The sequence below is a fragment of the Lissotriton vulgaris genome, chromosome 4_1 (genome assembly GCF_964263255.1).
Source record: "Lissotriton vulgaris chromosome 4_1, aLisVul1.2, whole genome shotgun sequence".
Taxonomy (NCBI): domain Eukaryota; kingdom Metazoa; phylum Chordata; class Amphibia; order Caudata; family Salamandridae; genus Lissotriton; species Lissotriton vulgaris.
The window spans coordinates 636,944,551-636,964,715 of NC_141691.1; the positions used below are offsets into that span (position 1 = coordinate 636,944,551).

Genomic DNA, 20,165 nt, shown 5'->3' on the forward strand with positions numbered 1-20,165 from the left:
TCATTCTAAATTGACAGTGATATCTAACATATTTTCTTAATAATGATACTGTGAAGATTTTTTTCTGCAACATAAGAAACGTTTTGCAGCTTGTTATATTCTTCATGTAATTCATGACAATGAAAATGAATTTGAGTTGAATCAATTTGGTCTTAAAAGTGAATTCTTTATTGGTTTAAGTTTGTTCAACAAGCAAAGTTTCATGTGACTTCATTGTGATACTTTAAATTTTGCTGTGCGTTTGGTATACCAGTGGTTTCACCACTAGCTGTTGCTTATTTATCTGGGCTGGCTGCCCTTCCACCAAACAGCACGCACGCTAAGTAAAACGGTTATAAGTATCGTTTATCCAGCACTAAATAGGGTGTGCACAGGTAAATCTCCTGACTGTTTATTTTATCTCACTTTCCCGGTCCGCTGCGGCACCTCGCTGAATGTTGCGGAGGGAAATGGGTGTTTTCCTCCCATCATCTCCACTTCCTGTGGGATCCACTCTCTGGTTGGTGGGGTTAGCACTCTAGTCTTTTATGGCCCATCCTACTTAAGACCATGCTGGACCGGATGCGCCTCAGGTGCACCGCTGGTGTTCCAAAGTGAGCCCGTCTGCACCTGTCCGCGCCTGGACTGCGCCTTGCGCCAGGACAACTGGTTGTTTCATAGGGGACACTACTAAGCCTCTCACTATTCCAAAGGATAGCATCTGGAGCTACGGAGGCATGGAGAATTCCATTGCCACACTATAAACCTGAAAGCTGGTTCCTTTAATCAGCTGCCTGTCTGCCTTACTTATAATTTTAGTTATCTCCTGCTAAAACTTGCCATATCCCCGCCAAAGATCCCTCTCTCCCCTCTATTCCCCTGGAGAATACCTTCTCGGGTTATCTCATTAATGCTAGATCCCCATTTAACCCCTTCGCTGCTAGGCCTTCCCTCCCCCTGTGCTAAGCCTTTTTTTGTCTATTTGGGGTAGTGCGTGCTTAGGCCCCTGTAGCTTTTTGACCACATAGGTATTCACGCCAATTTTACGTCCTTTCCTTCCAACATCATGGGGATTCTAAAGGTACCCAGCGTTTGTGGATTTCCTTGGAGGGGTCCCAGAAATTAAGCAAAATACAGTAACATTTTTGTTTTTTTCAGAAAAATGGGAAAAACGGGCTGCAAATGAAAGCCTCTGGGTTTTTCCCTGCAAATGTTATCAAAAAAGGGTTTGTGGGGCTTAAATTGCCATTTGCACAGATTTTAGGGAATGACAGTCTTTTGAAAGAGAACCAACATTTTTCACACAGTTTTGGCATTTTTCTGGGACATAGCCTATTTTTGCTTTTTTTAGTGCTTTCAACCTCCTTCTAGTTAATGGTAAAAATGAGTATGAAAGCGATAATGGATCCGGAAAGCTACACATTTTAGAAAAGTAGACCACATTATGAATTCAGATTGGGGTCATTTGTCTAAATCCATGAAGGTTTCTTTATAGAAACTAACAGTTGAATATTGGAAAAATTGAAAATCAGTTGAAAAAAATAGACTTTTGTCAACGTTTTCACCTGCAACTTCTTTTAATTATGACAGCTCTTTGAAAATAATATACAGTTACATCCGTTGGACCTTCCTGGTTGTGGGGATATAAAGGACTTGTAGGTTCACCAAGAACCCGACGAACCCAGAGCCAAAAACTGAGCAGCAACTTGCAATGGTATTTTGTTATGTACCGGGTATAGAGCAATTATTCTGGGAAAATGTATGCATGGAAACATCGGTATGAAAGACACCTAGGTATTTCTGAATTGGGTAAAAATTATAGAGTTTAGAAACAGTATATATTTGAACATTTTCAAAATTAGGAATACTCATACTAGCATGAGAATTATTGATCATTTTTCAAAATGACTTTTTTTTTACACATTGTCTTTAATTTGGAAGGGAGAAATGCATGAAAACTCAATAGGTAATAACAGTTGATTTACAAATCTGAATCACCCTAAGTCTCCTGATAAAAACGGTACCTCACTTGTGTGGGTCGACCTTGTGCCAGCAACAGGAAACGGTGCAAAATGCAACGTGGTCACACCTCAATTTCGCAGTGAAAAATGACCCTTTTTTGGTAAAGTGCCTAGTTGTAGTTTTTTAACCCTAGCTCTACCGGCACCTAGGGAAACCTAGTAAACCTATACATTTTTGAAAACTAGTCACCCAGGGAAATCCAGGATTGGGCGACTTGACTACCTCCCACCAGGTTCTGTTACCCAGAATCCCTTGCAAACCTAAAAAATGGACAAAACAAACACATTTTCTCCACATTTCTGTGGTGGACAGTTCTGGAATTCGCGTGGATCCACAAATTTCCTTCCACCCTGCGTTCCCCAAAGTCTTCCGAGAAAAATGGTACCCCACTTGTGTCGGTCGACCTAGTGCCTGTGACAGGACATGGTGCCAAACGCAACGTGGTCACACCTCAATTTCGCAGTGAAAAATTTTGTTTTTTTGGCAAAGTGCCTAGCTGTAGTTTATGAACCCTAGCTCTGCCGGCACATAGGGAAACCTAGCAAACCTCTACTTTTTTATACCTAGACACCCAGGGGAATCCGGGATGGGGTGACTTGACTGCATCCCACCAGGTTCTGTTACCCAGAATCCCTTGCAAACATAACAAATAGACAAAAAAACACATTTTCTCCACATTTCACTGGTGGAAAGTTCTGGAATCTGCGTGGATCCACAAATTTCCTTCCACCCTGCATTCCCCAAAGTCTTCCAAGAAAAATGGTACCCCACTTGTGTGGGTCGGCCTAGTGCCTGCGACAGGAAACTGCGCCAAACGCAATGTGGTCACACCTCAATTTCGCAGTGAAAAATTACCCTTTTTTGGCAAAGTGCCTAGCTTTAGTTTTTGAACCCTAGCTCTGCCGGCACCTAGGGAAACGTAGAAAACCTATACATTTCTGGAAAGTAGACACACGGAGGAATCTAGGATGGGGTGACTTGACTGCCTCCCACCAGGTCCTGTTACCCAAAATCCCTTGCAAACCTAAAAAATGGACAAAAACCCCACATTTTCTCTACATTTCTGTGGTGGAAAGTTCTGGAATCTGTGTGGATCCACAAACTTCCTTCCACCCTGCGTTTCCCAAAGTCTTCCAAGAAAAATGGTACCCCACTTGTGTGGTTCGGCCTAGTGCCTGTGACAGGTAACGGCGCCAAACGCAACATGGTCACTCCTCAATTTCGCAGTGAAAAATGACCCTTTTTTGGACAAGTGTCTAGCTGTAGTTTTTAAACCCTAGCAAGGGATTCTGGGAAGGGAACGTTGGAGTATCCACGCAAGCCATACCTCCTTGGAAGCCCCCGGGTGTGTACTTTTCAGAAATGTGTGGGTTTGGTAGGTTTCCCTAGATGGTTGTCGAGCACAGGGCCAAAAACCCAGGTAACCCCCCCCCCCTTGCAAAAGCAGGTGTTTTTGACATAGGCAATTTTGAAGTCGCCTCACTATGTTTTGGGCCTTTGCCTGTGGTGGGTACTTGGGCCTTCCATACAATTGAGGCACCATTTTTATCGGGAGACCTGGGGGAACGCTGAGTGGTAGGACATTTGTGTGATGCCACGCTTTTCCACACAAAAATGGGTGAAAAAAATGATTTTTTCAGCTAAAATTGAGGTTTGCAAGGGTTTCTGGGTAAGAAAACGTTGGGGGATTCACGCATGCCATACCTCCTTGGCAGCCCCCGGGTGTCTACTTTTCAGGAATGTGTGGGTTTTGTAGGTTTCCCTAAATGGCTAACGAGCACGGGGTAAAAAACCCAGGTGACACCCATAGCAAAACCAGATTGTATTGACACAATTAGTTCTTTAGTTCTGCAGCGTGACAATTTTGGCACAATATTGCAAGGAAAATGTGACCGACATTCTGAGTTTTGCAGGATATAGTGGATAAAATGACTTGTTAGAATTCACCAGAGAGACATCACCATGTACTCCCATGGGTTTTCAACAATATATACAATTGGTAGGTTATTCTTGGGTGGAATGTACACCTTGGCAGAGAGACTAAAAAGACAAAGATTCCTGCAAAACTATCTATTCCTCAAACACACACATATACTGGTTGGATTTGGCACGAGGGCGATTGATGGTTCAGTATATAAAAGTTTATTAACTAGAGATTTCACAAAAATGAAATTCAATGTCAATTACATGGACAAAAATACTGAACCAATGACTCGCAGCTTGTGAGCTGTAAAGCCACTTCAAGGCACCAACCGCTTTACAGGCCATTCACACATCTTTCATACTTGATACACAGAAGACCATTCACAACACCAGGCATGAAAGCAACACATCACAACATTCACAAAAAAGGGACAAGGGGGACCCTGCTTCAAAAATACAAAAAACAAATTACTACACAGCCATCGATTCCTCAAACACACACACATACTGGTTGGATTTGGCACGAGGGCCAGTGATGGTTCAGTATATACAATTGTATTCGCAAGTGATTTCACAAAAATGAAATGCACTGTTAATAATTGAAAGGACGAGAAACTGAACCATTGACTCACAACTCGTGAGCTGTAAAGCCACGACAAGGCACCAACCTCTTTACAGGCCATTCATACACCTTTCATACGTGTGACACACACAAAACATTCACACCGGCAGCATCGGACCCATCACATTACAACACTTCCACCAGCAGACAGCGCCATTCAAGGGCCCATCCCTTTCACACACCCACATTCCTGACACAACAACTACACAAACTGATGGATTGCATGGAGTGGCGCTCAGCTAGCAGTGTGTGTAGTGACCAGCATAAAGTCACTACTCACACACCGCAGCCGAGCGACAGTCCACGCACACCGCTAGCCAATCACCAGTCCACGCACACCGCCAGCCAAGCGCGACTCCACGCACACTGCCAGCCAAGGACCAGTCCACGCACACCACCAGCCAAGCACCAGTCCACACACACTGCCAGCCAAACGCCAGGCCACGCACACCGCCAGGCAAGCGCCATGCCACACACACCGCCAGGCAAGCACCAGGCCATGCACACGGCCAGCCAAGCGCCAGTCCACACACACCGCCAGCCAAACGCCAGTCCACTCACTCCGCCAGCCAATCGCCACTCCACGCACACCGCCAGCCAAGCACCAGTCCAGGCACAACACCAGCCAAGCACCAATCCAAACCCACCGCCAGGCAAGTGCCAGACTATGCACACTACCAGCCAAGCACCAGTCCACACACCGCCAGCCAAGCACCAGTCCACACACACCGCCAGCCAAGCACCAGTCCACGCACACCGCCAGCCAAGCGCTTAACCACGCACACCACCAGCCAAGCGCTTAACCACGCACACCGCCAGCCAAGCACCAGCCAACACACACCGCCAGCCAAGCACCAGTCCACACACACTGCCAGCCAAGCGCCAGACCACGCACACCGCCTGACAATCGCCACTCCTCGCAAACCGGCATCCTATTTAAGATTTTTTTTAATATAAATAAGAAAACTCAAACAAATTGCAAATTGATACAAATCTACTAACACAACAACTAAAACTAAATACACTACACAAATTTCAACTTTGAAACTGAACAAAAATAATTAAACAATAGAGGCCATGCAGTTCACTTTACCCCTCATGGATGCTCCCAAAAATTATTTTGTGTGTGGTACATTCTAAAACAAGCAGGCACGCACAGCCCAGGGTTAGAAGGACAGTCTGGGCAGTACATACGAACCTTCTTCCGCAAACCTCTTCGCCAACAGACTCTACATCTCCGACGGGGAAATTCTTTTGAGGATGTAGGAGGAATTTGATCAGGAAAGTGGCGATCTTTCAATCTGGCAACATCCTCCACCACTCCAACTCTAGGAACACTTGCCTGTTACACTAAAACTAGGCTGCCTATTACAGACTCCTGAAACTTTACAAAAATCATCTTTGAACGAGGACAAGATTCCTGGAACACAACAAAAGCATCAAAGGTTGCCAAGTGGAAAAGATGGATAGCCAACTTCTTGAACCAAATGTAACCCTTACGAAGTGCAGCATACGGTTCCAACCTCTGATCTACTTTGTCAACACCACCCATGTGCCTATTATAGTCTACAATGCACACAGGTTTGCGCGCTTCAGCAACCTCACCCCAAACAGTCACCGGTTCAGTGCTTTCATCATGGATGGTAGTCAACATGTAGACATGTCTCCTGTCTGAAAACTTCACAGCTAGACGCTCCTCGCAATGCAATGCACTGCACTGTCCCCGGACAAACTTTTGACAAAAAAGTTCCTTTGGGAAACCTTTACGGTTAGCGCGGATTGTGCCACAAGCAACAGTGTCCAATTTGGCCAATTCCCTGAATAACCGCACACCAGTGTCTTGTGAATTGGTTTCATCTTTGCACTGTGTTTAGTTAGCATGAGCTTGTTAGAAATTTAGACGCCATTTTTCCTTTTCTGCTGCCTCTGCACATGACACATTTTGTTATTAAAGCTTTTCGCCTAGTTAGGTATTTTGCTTTACACGAGAATAACATATTTGCTTATAATATCAGCTTTGCTTGGTATGCAATGTCTGTACAGTGAGTGCCGAGGCCTTCAAGGTTATTTCAACACAGCGCTTATTGTTTGGATTGATCAGCGCACAGAGTAGACATAATATGGATGCAGCTGTGGCCAACTTTGGGTTTAGGCGCGTTTAATAAGGCACTACGTGAAGCAGGATAGACACACTTGATGAATATCCATATGCAGAGAGTTGGTGCAAGAGATGATATGATCCATTTCTGCTGAATACAAAGGTATGGGCCCGCCCTTCTAAAACCCAAAGAGACCTTCTGTAGATATAAATATAATATACTAGCTAGGGAGTGTAAACTGACGTTCTATTTTGACCTGTTTCCTTTTGCATTTTAACATGCTTTCACTCTTTGTATTTTATGGAATAGTAACCATGCTGTTAACCTTGTTCCTTATAATATGATTGCTTGTATTAGCTAAGATACTGCATTTGAGAACCCTGCATTAGAAATAAACATTTCAAACTCTCACGTGTCCTCATTGACTCCTCATTCTGGATTGATATGTTAGTATAACGAAAGAGTGTTCATGTGTTCCACGTTGCCTGAGGTGTTCAAAGTCCATGTTCTGGGATGTCTAATCATTTGGGTCGGTACGAACCAATGAGACACTGGTAGCTAGTCTGGTAGGGGATTTTAAATGCTGAGGTGAGTTTTGGCACACCCTAATTCCCTGAGGTTCCAAGTCTCTATGCACAGTTCTGTATATGAGCAGAAATCCCTGCTACATGGCGCCCGATCGTTGGTGGTCTTATTACATGACAATTGAGTAGTGCTTATATCGGTCCTTGACACCCTTCACTGTTGTTTCCTGAAAACAATGGTGTCGGACAAACCTACCTATATTTAAATAGGTCTATTCAAGCTTGATTCTTTCTAAACGGTTTCCTTGAATTACTACTCAGTTGTGCTACTTTCTTTTTGTTGTAACTTTCTCTTTCTGTGTCACTATGGCTGCAGTGGACATTCCGCAACATAGTCGCATTGCGGTGCGCAATCATTTGCAGACTCATAATATCCCCGTGGATGGCATGGCTGTGATCATGGTGGTGAGTGCGAAAGTGGCTTACCCTTACGAAATATTTTATTTGTGGGTGACCTTCATGGCTGTGAACGCAAATACTACTGTGTTCGACACATACACTGCCACGGCTGTTCCAAACGAATATGCTCCGTATAGGACACAGGAGGTTCTGATTAACGCTTGGCAGCACCGAGTTTGGTTTATTGGCGTCCTACCCCACTCTTTAACAGCTCCGAGGTCGGGTCCCTTGTCCATTCCAGGCGCGACTTGGCCTGTTTTGGCTGGATTTACACCTCATCCTCGGCACGTAGCGTGTTCAGTTGCTGAGTTAAAACAACTACATGTAGTCGCGATTAGCGTGATTAGGTCGTTAGTGCAATACGTTACCTGCAATCTCCCGGGCGGGCCCCAGGTGGTGCGGCGCTCCCTGCTGGACAGGGCGGAATGAAACTTAGTCCTGTAATGGTCAAAGCTGTGATGGGCAAGCGCCCCAGGATAAGGATGAATTTCCTTTCTGGCTTGCCGAGAAGTTTGACCAACTGGAAGCAGTATTTACTAACCTGGTGAAAAGCACAGGATTCTGCCAATTAGCATGCCTAAGGACTTAACCCCATAAATTAGTGACTGTGAGTCGTGGGGAAAGATTTTTGCGGCAGTCTATGCGAGGTGCTTCGGCACTCCATCCATGACTGTCCTTCCTACGGTCATTAAACGTTTTCAGGATGAGCTCGGACCTGAGGCAGCGGTTGAATTGGGAATGCGCCTATGCGGCTCCTTTGACGTAGTTTCCGATCTCATTCTTGTGAATGTCAAGAGAGATGCAGTGAACTTTCAGGTGTCCAATGCATTGCAAGTGGTTCCTGATGCCGACAAACCCTGACAGTTACCAAGAATTATTGTGGCTGCTTATAAAACCGTGGGCCGCAATGGCGTGGGTGTCAAGCCATTTTCCACTAGGGAGAAAAAGCAACCCCAAGGGCCGAAGTCTGAGAATGACGAACAGCCCAAGACCAAAAAACAAAATTGGCCAAAAAAACAAAAACATGGTAAACAACAACAACAGAAACAGGAGTCTCGTCCTGCATCACCAGTGCCTGCGCCTACAGAACGTATTTATGACTTGCGCGACGATAAAATCACCTGATCGTTTTCAGGTTTCTGAACAACGCTCTCCTCGTTCTTCTCAGGAATCATCGGCCTCATCGACCAGTGGTTGAGGAGGCAGCAGAGGTCGGGGTGGCCAGCAGGGACACGACCAGCCCCGCCTGAAAGACCGTAAAGGCAAGCCGGACGATTCGACACCGAAGAGACCCCAGTTTCAGAAAAAGAAAGTTGCCGCTTTAACCGCGAGATATGCCACAGATAGTGAGAACGCAGCTTCAGAATCAGACATGGGATCTGACCTTGCTGGACAGCGCGGTGGAGATTACCATAGTGCGAGAGTCCCTGCGTCCGCTACTGAAGGTGACAGCGACTGATCGATATGTTGTTGTGGAGACAGCTGATACTAGAATGGCTCCCCCTGATAGACTTTATAACAAAGTCCTTTTAATTGAAGGTGACATACAGCGTACCATCAAAGGGGTATTTTGGGAAAATCTTACAACTACCTATGACATTTTGTTAGCGGAGGCTGACTGGCCCCCACCTGCTGTGCTCGCAGCTCCGAGAGGGGAGGAGGTGATCCTCCCTAGTTTCGCGCACACGGTCTCGAAAGAGCATGCAAGTGAATTTTGCAGAATAGTGGACAAACGGTCAAGAGCTGCCGGCATTGTACCGTACACCGTGTGGTTGGGATAAATTTTCCCCACACCACGAGATTTCTTTACGGTCTATGCCACAGCCTCAACCTCAATATCCCATTCGACGTGAAGCTAAGGCTTCCGTCGCGGAAATCCTTGAACAATTGGAATATCAAGGTGTGATCGAAACTTGTGTATCACAGATGAATAACCTCTTTTTACTGTGACCAAGCCTGACGGCTCATACAGTTTGGTATTGTATTACTGGCATTTGAACTTGCATTGCCGTACCTGTGCACTACAGAATACTCACGGCTCTGCTCTTGTGGATAGTCTTGTGCGTAAATGGTTTAAAACCATGCTTGACATATCTAACGTTTTTTTGCACACAATTTGGACGGACTGAGTTCCCAGCGGACCAGTTTTACCTGTGGCGGCAAACAACGCAAGTATACTTGTTTACCTATGTGCTATAAGAATAGTCTAGGCGTGTTTGCTGCCTGTATAGTCTCTTTTGGAGAGGATAGACACAAATACGTGTTCGTATGTGGTTAACATTTATCTCACAGACGAGATTTGGGCGCATCTGTGCCGAGTTGCCCGCATAATTTGTAACTTTGCAGACTTTGGTTACAAATTCAACTTTGCAAAGATTCACATTGCAGAGTACACAGTGTTGTTCTTGGGCTACGAGCTCAATAATGAAGGTTGAGGATTGGCTCCTCACTTCTTGGAGAAATGCGCACAACTGCGTGCTCCTACAACTCTGTAAAAATTACAGTCCTTGCTGGTATTTTTGAATTTTGGGCGTACTTATATTCCCGAATATGCCCAGCTTATCAAGCCTTTGTATGCTTTGATACAACCTACTTTTACCAAATCTTGCTGGCTGCCAGAACATTCAGCTATTTTGCAGTCTTTGCAAGCTGATCTTCTAAAATCAAAATTTTTTCTGACTCATGATAACCACTCCAACCTGGTGATAAGAATCATCACTGGGGATGTGGGTTTTACGTACCTTACTTTCAACGAAGGAGACACAGTACCTATTGCTTACAAGTCACACTTGTACACTTGTACACTTGAACATACCCACGTTCCTAGGACCAAAAGCAAAACACCACAAACAAATTTATCTGAATATCGATAACATCTACACACTGCCCTGAAGAGTCGTGTTGACTTACCATAACACGACGAAACACGTGTCGGCTGATTGTGGATTATTCCTTCGGTTGTGGACTCATTAAACGATCAACCCTGAAGAAAAATACCCAAGAATCAGCATCTGTTTATTCTATTTTCTCGTGTTATACATGAACATTCCTGTTTATACCTTGCTGTGTGTGCGAGAGCATTGCTGTTTTTTGTATTTAACCACGCCAACCCAGGTTCTGAGGGACACAGGGTCACCCCTTTTTATGTAAACTACTGCTTATAATATCAGCTTTGCTTGGTATGCTATGTCTGTACAGTGAGTGCCGAGGCCTTCAAGGTTATTTCAACACTGCGCTTATTGTTTGGATTGATCAGCGCACAGGGTAGACATAATATGGATGCAGCTGTGGCCAACTTTGGGTTTAGGCGCGTTTAATAAGGCACTGCGTGAAGCAGGATGGACGCACTTGATGAATATCCGTATGCAGAGAGTTAGTGCAAGAGATGATGTGATCCATTTCTGCTGAATACAAAAGTATGGGCCCGCCCTTCTAAAACCCAAAGAGACCTTCTGTAGATATATTATAATATACTAGCTAGGGAGTGTAAACTGAGGTTCTATTTAGACCTGTTTACTTTTGCATTTTAACGTGCTTTCACCCTTTGTTTTTTATGGAATAGTAACCATGCTGTTAACCTTGTTCCTTATAATATGTTTGCTTGTATTAGCTAAGATACTGCGTTTGAGAACACTGCATTAGAAATAAACATTTCAAACTCACACGTGTCCTCATTGACTCCTCGTTCTGGGTTGATATGTTAGTATAACGAAAGAGTGTTCATGTGTTCCACGTTGCCTGATGTGTTCTAAGTCCATGTTTTGGGTTGTCTAATCTTTGGGGGTTGGTACGAACCAATGAGACACTGGTAGCTAGTCTGGTAGGGGATTTTGGATGCTGAGGTGAGTTTTGGCACACTCTAATTCACTGAGGTTCCAAGTCTCAATGCACAGTTCTGTTTATGAGCAGAAATTCCTTCTACACCAGTGTAGAAGTTATCTACATATAAATGATGGCCTTTGTTAAATATTCCTCTACCAAGTTCCCACACAATTTTCTCAGTCACTTCAAAAGTGGACGGACAACCAGGGGGGTTAATCCTGGATTTCTTACAGGTGTACACTCTGACATTATAGACATATCCAGTCCAATTGTCACACACCATATACAGCTTAATTCCATAGCGGGCCCCTCTTACTAGGAATGTATTGCCTAAAAACCAAGCAGCCCTTGAACAACAACAAAGACTCATCCACTGCAATTTCTTTCCCAGGAGCATAGATCTCAGAAAATCGATCAACAAAGTGATCAATGATGGGCCGAATCTTGAAAAGACGGTACAATCAGGGTGATCTTGTGTCAAAGATAAAACATGATCTACAAAATGCAACATCCGAATCAGAAGCAAATACCTATCACGACTCATGACTTCCGGAATATAGCAGTTGCCATCAAGGGACTAGTAGACCAATATGAAGCCATTGATGGCTTCCTGAGCAAGCCCATCAAAAAAGTTAAACCCAAGAACTTCTTCATCTCTTCCAGATCTGTGGGAGTCCACCGGGTAGCTCTGGCGTGGGGCTTAAGGCTGGCACTGTTCTCCCTCAAAAACTGTTCGGAATAAAAATTAGTCTGCTCAACAATCTCTGCCAAAAACACATCATCAATAAACAACTGAAAAAAATAAATCGGCAAAATGTTTTCAGTGTTCACCCTACACCCTGGAACACTAGTAAAGTCTGGCAATGCCGGCTGCACCATGCCTGGGGCAACCCAGAGGTCAGCACTTTCAATGGGAAGCCTTTCAGCCCCAGGCTGCCGCCCAGCTGCCTCTTGACTCACTATACCAACGGGAAGTCTTGCAGCCTTAGGCTGCTGCCCAGATGCCTCTTGCCGCACTATCGGCACAGCAATGTTTTCCTCTAACACAGGCACTTCATCCACACCAAAAGTAGCTTCATCAGCACTCAGAGTATCTTCATCATCAGATGATGCCATGTGGAGAGAAAACTCACTACCTAAATCTTCCCTCCCACCTCTACCTCCGAATCAAAGTCAGTCCCTGGACCATGGTCAGAGGAAGAATCAAAAAGCATTCCAACAACTTGCTGAGCAGTAATCCGGCGGCTAGCCATTATCCTTACTAAGAAAGGAGACTGCACAAACAAGTCAACAACCAACACTGTGCAAAGTAAGTAAAATAATGTGTGCCTTTATCACAAAGATCTATATACTGAAAAACTATACAATTCACTTACAAGGGACAGCTACACTCACCAGCACCTACTCTTCAAAGACACAGCAAATAGTCCACGATATCCCACTAGAAAGAAGGAAAAAAAAACATACATCTACAGAAAACAAAATACATCAAGCACAAATGCAAACTATTTTTACACTCACAAAACAGAAACCCAACATACTGGTATTATTACACACTTTGGAAAAAACACATTTACATTGAAATTGTACACAAAAGGTCCCTTACCAAACACATGCAACTACACAAACAGCAGGACCACCAGTAACGAAACCGCAACACTCTAAAAAGCAAAAGCCTTGAACAAGAACAAAAAAGGGGGAAATAAAACACAAGAAATAAAAACAATACACATTATAACTGGCTATGTCACAGGCTATGTCACTACACAAATGGGGGCAGAAAGGGCTGAATACACAAACAAATATATGTCCCCTGGAAGCAAGCACATAATTTATTTTTACATCCATGGCACTGGTGGGCTTTTCTGCCCCCCCCCCCCCCGGGCCAGAAATGCAGAAAATATCCCGAGGGAGGGGAAGGGGGGGGGGGGAACAAGTCTAACAAATTAATTAGGCCCATAAGGAAGTGACCCTTGCCCAAGGGGTTGCATTCCATTTCAAATTTGAAACGCTCCCTGCAGTTTTCTGCCCTCCCCTGGGGGCAGAAAGGTCAAATAAAGAAACTGATCTGCTCTCGGGGGGCAGAATATACTCAATAAAGAAAATGGCCCCTGGAAGCGACTGGTCACTTCCAATTAAAAAAAAAAACAACAATTCCATGGCTCTGTTGGGCTTTTCTGCCCCCCCCCCCCATGGGGCCAGCAACACCCAAAAAATCAGGCTGTCTGTCCCCCGGGGGGGCAGAACTTAATTTTTGTTTAAATTTGGGCCCCCAGGAAGCGACCCTTGCCCAAGGAAACGCTTGCATTTAAAAATAAAAGAATTCCCTGGTGTCTAGGGCGGTTTTCTGCCCCCCCCGGGGGCAGAAAGGCCAAATTAAAAAACAATCTGCCCCCAGAATATACTTTTAAAAAAATGTGGGCCCAAGGAGGCGACCCTTGCCCAAGGGGTCGCTTCCGAATTTACTAAAAACAAATTCCCTGGCTCTAGTGGGCTTTTCTACCCCCCCCCCTGGGTCCAGAATCAGCTACAAGAAAGTCTGAAAATAAATTTGCCCCCTTAGGAAGCCACCCTTGCCCCAGGGGTCGCTTCCATTTAAAAATACAAGAATTCCCTGGTGTCTAGTGGGGTTTTCTGCCCCCCCCCCCCCCGGGGGCAGAAAGGCCAAATTAAAAAACCGATCTGCCCCCAGAGGGTTCAGAATATATATTTTTTTAAATATGGGCCCAAGGAAGTGACCCTTGCCCAAGGGGTCACTTCTGATTTCAATAAAAACAAAATCCCTGGCTCTAGTGGGCCCACAATCGGCCAGAAAACGGCCTATCTGTTCCGGGGGGGGGGGCAGGCAGAAAAGTCTGAAAATAATGTTGCCCCCTTAGGAAGCGACCCTTCCCCAAGGGGTCGCTTCTTGTGCACATTTTTACCAAAAAAAGAAATCCCTGGTGTCTGCGCGATCGTGCACCAGGAATGCCCTGCATTGGGACATCAGGGGAGAGGAAACATTGTTTCCTCCCCCCTGATGCCTCGAGGCCCCACAAAATGCCCCCCCCCCCACCCCTTCCCACCAGAGGCCAAAACCTACCTCCTCTCGCTGGACGCGCTGGAAACAAATGGTTTCCAACGCGTCCTGCGCTTCCTGATGACGTCGGCGCGCGCTGTACACACTGATGTCATCAGGAAGCGTGGTGGGGACTGGGGGTGGCAGCAGAAACTCTTCCGCTGCCATCCCTGCTCCAATGCCCAATATCGATGCCCCAGGGGGGGGACCGCCAGCGCTCCCCCTGGGGGCTGTGATGATGACGGAGCAGTTCCGTCATCAGCACAGCCCAACCGATGCTGATGACGGAACCGCTTCATCATCAGCATCAAAGGGGTTAAACTCCAATTGGAGTTTTGTGACTTTGTCTCCTTTCAAAGGCCAGACTGGGTTTTTATTACCGAGACTGGGCCAGAGATTGCTCCGGCCCTGACTTGGTCGATGCAATCCCAGAGGGATATGTATTATCACTATTTGACAGGGTATGGCGAATTGGTGGGGGTTAGGCGTTCTATTTAATGATTCCTATACCTGCTACATTGAGCCTCTAACTAAATCCTTTAAACCTTACCAAGCGATATTTTTCTCCTTAAAAATACTTTCTACAGAAATCTTTGCTGGGAATTTAACCTGTCATCCCCCTAGGCCAAGGTAATCTTTTACTCGGGATTTCACCAATCGCATAGAACCCTACTAGGCGAAACTTAATCTGATGCTCCTGGGGGATTTTAATTTTCACTTGTACAAGTCCTTATGTAAAGACTTTTAAATAAACTATGACATGCTGTGGCTTACCACAATTGGGAAAAACCTCCACTCATGAGGCGGGACACATCTTGGATGGCATTTTCTTGAATGACTCCCGTCTCATGGTAATGGAGCCACTTCAGCTCTCCTGGCCAGATCATTATGCTGTTCCTTTTTCTCTTGTGACTTCTCTACTGCACAAATCCTTGAACAAGGGGAATTGAAAGGTAATTAAAAGGAATTACAGCCATAATTATAAGTAAGTTCTCCGTAAAACCCTCAGTAATCTTCACTGTACCAATCATTCCAATACCAATTTGGCATCTACAGAGTTCTCGAACTGGCTGTTGACAGCTTTTGATTCCCTTGCTCCCCTTAAAGAGTATTATGCAGGCAGAAAAAAGCCCACTGCCCCTTGGTTTTTAGGAAGGCTATGGAAGCTTAGACAATCCTGCGGCCATCAAGAAAGGATCTGGCGCCAACATTTCAATTAATATAGACCATAGTAAACAGAAATTAGTGGAATACAAAACTGCTATTAAAGAGGAAAAATCATTAGTTTACTCTCGAATGACAGAATCTCTCAGATCCTCTAGGGAACTATTCAGTGTAATTAACTCTCTCTCTTCTCCTTCTGTCTGACAGCTCGCAGGATCTTTGTGACAAGATGGCTAACTATTTCCTTTCGAAGATTTCATAAATATATTCCTCCTTGCACAATCTCAATCTAGAGATGTCCAATTCAGCTCCAACTACTAGTTCTGTTTTCCTTAACTCTGCTTTACTCAAAGAGGGGGAAGCTAAACTATCTGCCTTCCCTTCCTTGTCCTATGAGCATACGGATCGTCTCCTTGGGGTAATCACTTCTGGATCCCTCTGGAATCCTGCCCCTTGAAGATCATGAAATTAGGAAGGGAGATGATTGTCCTTCACATAACCTCCACGCTCAATGCAGCTATTTCATCGAGGCAGTACCCTCACACTTGGAAAACAGCGGTGGTCAAACCTTTATTAAAAAAAAGCTACACTGGATCCCTCTGAACTAAAAAAAATATCAGCCCATCTCTTTGATACCAGTCCCTGCAAAGATCTCGGAGAAGCATCTAAACTCCCATCTTAGCTTCTATTTGGAGCAACATCATTTGCTTGATGACTCCCAGCATGGGTTTAGGAGTGGCCATTACCCGGAGACTGCTCTAACCTCTGCAGTAAGTAACATTCATATTCAAGTAGATGCTGGGTACACCTCTCTAATACTTCTCCTAGACCCAACCGCGGCCTTTGATACTATCTCACCTACGAGGCAGGTTGGCTGTCTCAAAGAAATGGGGGTCACAGGCTCCGCTCTGGTGCTTCTGTCCTCATTTCTCACTGATCGGTCACAAATAGTAAAACTGGCTCAATTCTACTCTGATGCCACTCACACCTTCTGTGGTATCCCACAGTGTTCCTCATTGAGTGCAACCTTATTCAACATCTATGTTGCCCCTTTGGCCAAGGTTATTAGATCTTTTGGGCTAGAGGTTCTGTCCTATGTGGACGACACACAAAATATTGTGTCAAGCACCAATAGCATTGAGGCGTCCACTGCAAATTTTAAAAGCTGCATGCAGGCTTTGGCCTCCTGCATGGTAGACAACTACTTATGACTCAATGGTGACAAGACAGAAGTTTGGATTTTTGGAAGCCATCAATCTATATGGTCCGGTCCCACTCTTGGTGGCTTGAAATGCTCGGCTCATGCCCCTGTCAAGCTCAAGCCGCAAAGAATCTTGGTGACCTAGTTGATAACTCTTTCTTTTGAACCCTAGATCAGCAGAATGGTATCCATCATCAGGATCCTTAGGAAGATCTTTCCATGTCTTTCCTTTTCCTCTCAAAAGCAGGCAGCTGTTGCCCTGGTCCTGTCTAGATTGGATTATTGTAATGCCCTTTACCTGGACATCAATAAGGGATCCGTCCATAAATTGCAGCTTGTACAGAATGCAGCGGCTAGACTTGAGATGGATCTTCCTAAATTCCACCTAGTTTCGGCATCTATTCGCAAGCTGCCCTTGCTTCCTTTAGAAAAGAGAATTTTGTTCAAGGCCCTTTGCCTTGTCCATAAGGCTCTTCATAATTCGGGCTCCGAAGGCATTACAAGGCTCTTTCAACGGTAAGTCCCTACCAAACAACTGCGGTCTGCGAACAAAAACTAGCTGGTAGTTCCCAGGTTCAGCAGAGCCAGGTTGGGGGTGTGGGAAGAGCTTTTTCTCTTGCTGCCGCCTCTAAGTTTTGGAAATCTCTGGGCAAGACCCTAACCTTCTGTTCCAGAAGACCCTAATAACATGGCTCTTCATTCTTTAACTGCTAGGCTCCTTTCTGTGCCTCCTACAACTGCCCAGCTCTATCCACAGCGCCTTGATGCCTTTGGGCAAAGTTTGCGCTCTATAAGACTGATATTCATTCATTTATTCATTCATTCATTCATTCATTCACTTTGGTGGTAATCGCACACAACTTTAAACCACTTATCACACTAGCTCATAAGCAAAGACGAGACCCTTCTAACCATACACCCATACTGACGATGTGGCTAGTCACTTCGTGCCACACAAAGGGATAGTACGCACTATACGATTGTATAATACAATAAAATTACTCTTTTGTATAGATAGATTGTAATTATACTTGGTACACTGTAGTCTTTTACACCATATTAAGTGGTTTAACATGCGCTTTATGAATGCTACAGACTTGGAGCAGTGAAACAATTTGTTTCTTTACAAAAATAAGTTGATAACTTTTTGTTTTAGGAGTTGACTGGTACATGGGTTGCTACAGTGTGGATCTTCTGGAAGTATCTGAGCTTGGATATCCCTCTTCAGATGGGCACGCATTAGCTCTTTCCTCATGCTCCAAATTTTGCCTTCAGAAAGGGTAATGTATTAATCAATTACCAATTTAGTAAATTCTTGTGTTGCCAATTTCTTTGCAATCCTTTCACATCATTTAGAATGTGTCTTTGCGCTAGCTACTTCATACATTGTGAGACAAATGGTCAAAATAGATTGAAAGCAGATCAACAACCATTACAAAATGACAGACCTACAGGGGTGAATGGATGAAGACTGAGGGCAAGAGAGCATTCAAAATGAATGAAGTAGCTGTCTGCCTGCTACTGCAGTATAACAAGACAACTACATATCATACTTTGAATGAAGTATATAGATGGGGTCTTTAAATTTAATCATATTGAAGCACACCATCCAACTTCCAGCAGAGTCTAGTCGGGTAAACCTCTTGCAGCACACCAAATAATGAGTATAGATAAAAAGGAACAAATGCCACCAGTTTTAGCAATCAGTCCAGGCCTCTCTGTTCTGGAAGTCTGCTCCCCATCTGGTGAAACAATGCGAGCTGATCGAACAATATTTATTTTGTTCCCCTCATTTGATGCAATTTTCATGGCTTGACATGAGAAGATGGTTTTGAATTTTAGTATTCTATTCATAGTTACAAAGGGCGTAACAGAGTCGAGTGAATGAGTCTTCAAATCTTACTCCCTCTGTCTCATCTAACTCTTTGGATATAGGTTTAACCAATTGCCACTACTCTTTTTCAAACGACATGGACTTGGTACAGCTAAGAAGAATTTGTATGTGCGACTGGTTACCAATCGGAAACTTCTTTACATCTTTTATTAACTTGTGCAGCATCATGCTATTGTGTGCTTAAAATCTTTGTAAGAGTGGTACATTAGATAAAATATGTTTGTTTTATTAAAATTTGTGTTGCTTTGTCTGAAAACCGAAGCACTTCAGCAGACTATATGATTTACATTTCATAAACTGTAACTACTGGGGTCATCTGCAACATTCTTCAAAACTTGAATGTGGAACAGTCATTATTTTCGAAGACCAGTAGAGAAAGTTGGCAAAGTTCAGTTGGATGTGATCAAAGTTGAGACTTCTAGCAAATTTGTTTTGTGGACGAAATAATCTTACATTGAGAAGGAGGAAAGCCTTGACCACTACCTTGGTACAGGTGTGCAAGTCCTGTTGCATCAGTATCAATGCCTGACCCAGATGAATTAGGCTTTTAGTCGATTTCTATGGCTCATTAATTCACATTAATGAAGGATACCAAACATTCCTCTACACCAGTCTTCAAGCGGCTGCCATTCTTTATGACTACACTGATATGGCCTCTCATTTCTCTGATCCTTCTATTATCCTGAATCCTCTGTAGCAACTTATCACCAGTGTCCTTGAGGCGTTTCCCTATCAGGAAAAAAATAGGTTTATCCGCCAAAGCACATCATGAATGTTTATCTGAAGTGCTTTGTGTTCTGAAACAAATGTCGAAGACTGTCAAAACAGCTTGGAATATGTTGCATCTCCCCACTGATCGAATTGGTTGCCGCCCCTATTACTATAGTCTACAAAATCTGCTATTTGTAGAGCAAAAAAAACAAACAAATGTGTTGCTGCTGTCTCTAAAAAGGTGTAACGACCTTATGTACTCTTAAAAAAATACATGATTGATTGGTTTGCGACCCAAAGTAATTACCAGTGGCTGAGATTGATTCAAGTAATTTACCCATCATGTTTATATTTTCATAATTTTCTTCATTTGCAAATTTCATGTCTATGAGCCATTGATGGCCAACTTGCAGCACTAAAGCACAATATCATTAGCCCAGAACATTGCAGTCCCTTGCTTAATACATTAATACATTTACCTCTGCCTCGGAGGTCCCCATAAAGCTTCAAGCTCTCCCAGTGTGCCATGATCATCAAAAGATTCAACAGTACCTCCATCATTTCTGGTGTTATACCACATCTCCTCTTTGCCACTCCACTTCAGAAACCAACAGTTGATCTAGAGATGTCGGCAAGCTACAGACCCGCTTTCTATTTTTTACAAAGTTGGTTGAATCTGAGCTGACT

General features: G+C 44.2%; 1 protein-coding gene across 1 annotated transcript in view; it reads left to right on the forward strand.

Annotated features, from left to right (window-relative positions):
* The window catches only part of PKD1L1 (polycystin 1 like 1, transient receptor potential channel interacting), a 1,739,639-nt gene that overhangs the window by 69,696 nt on the left and 1,649,778 nt on the right, over nt 1-20,165 (forward strand). The window contains exon 2 of the mRNA XM_086964902.1: nt 18,030-18,153. Within this exon, the coding sequence (XP_086821028.1) occupies nt 18,030-18,153 (124 nt within the window). The remainder of the gene's footprint in view (nt 1-18,029; nt 18,154-20,165) is intronic.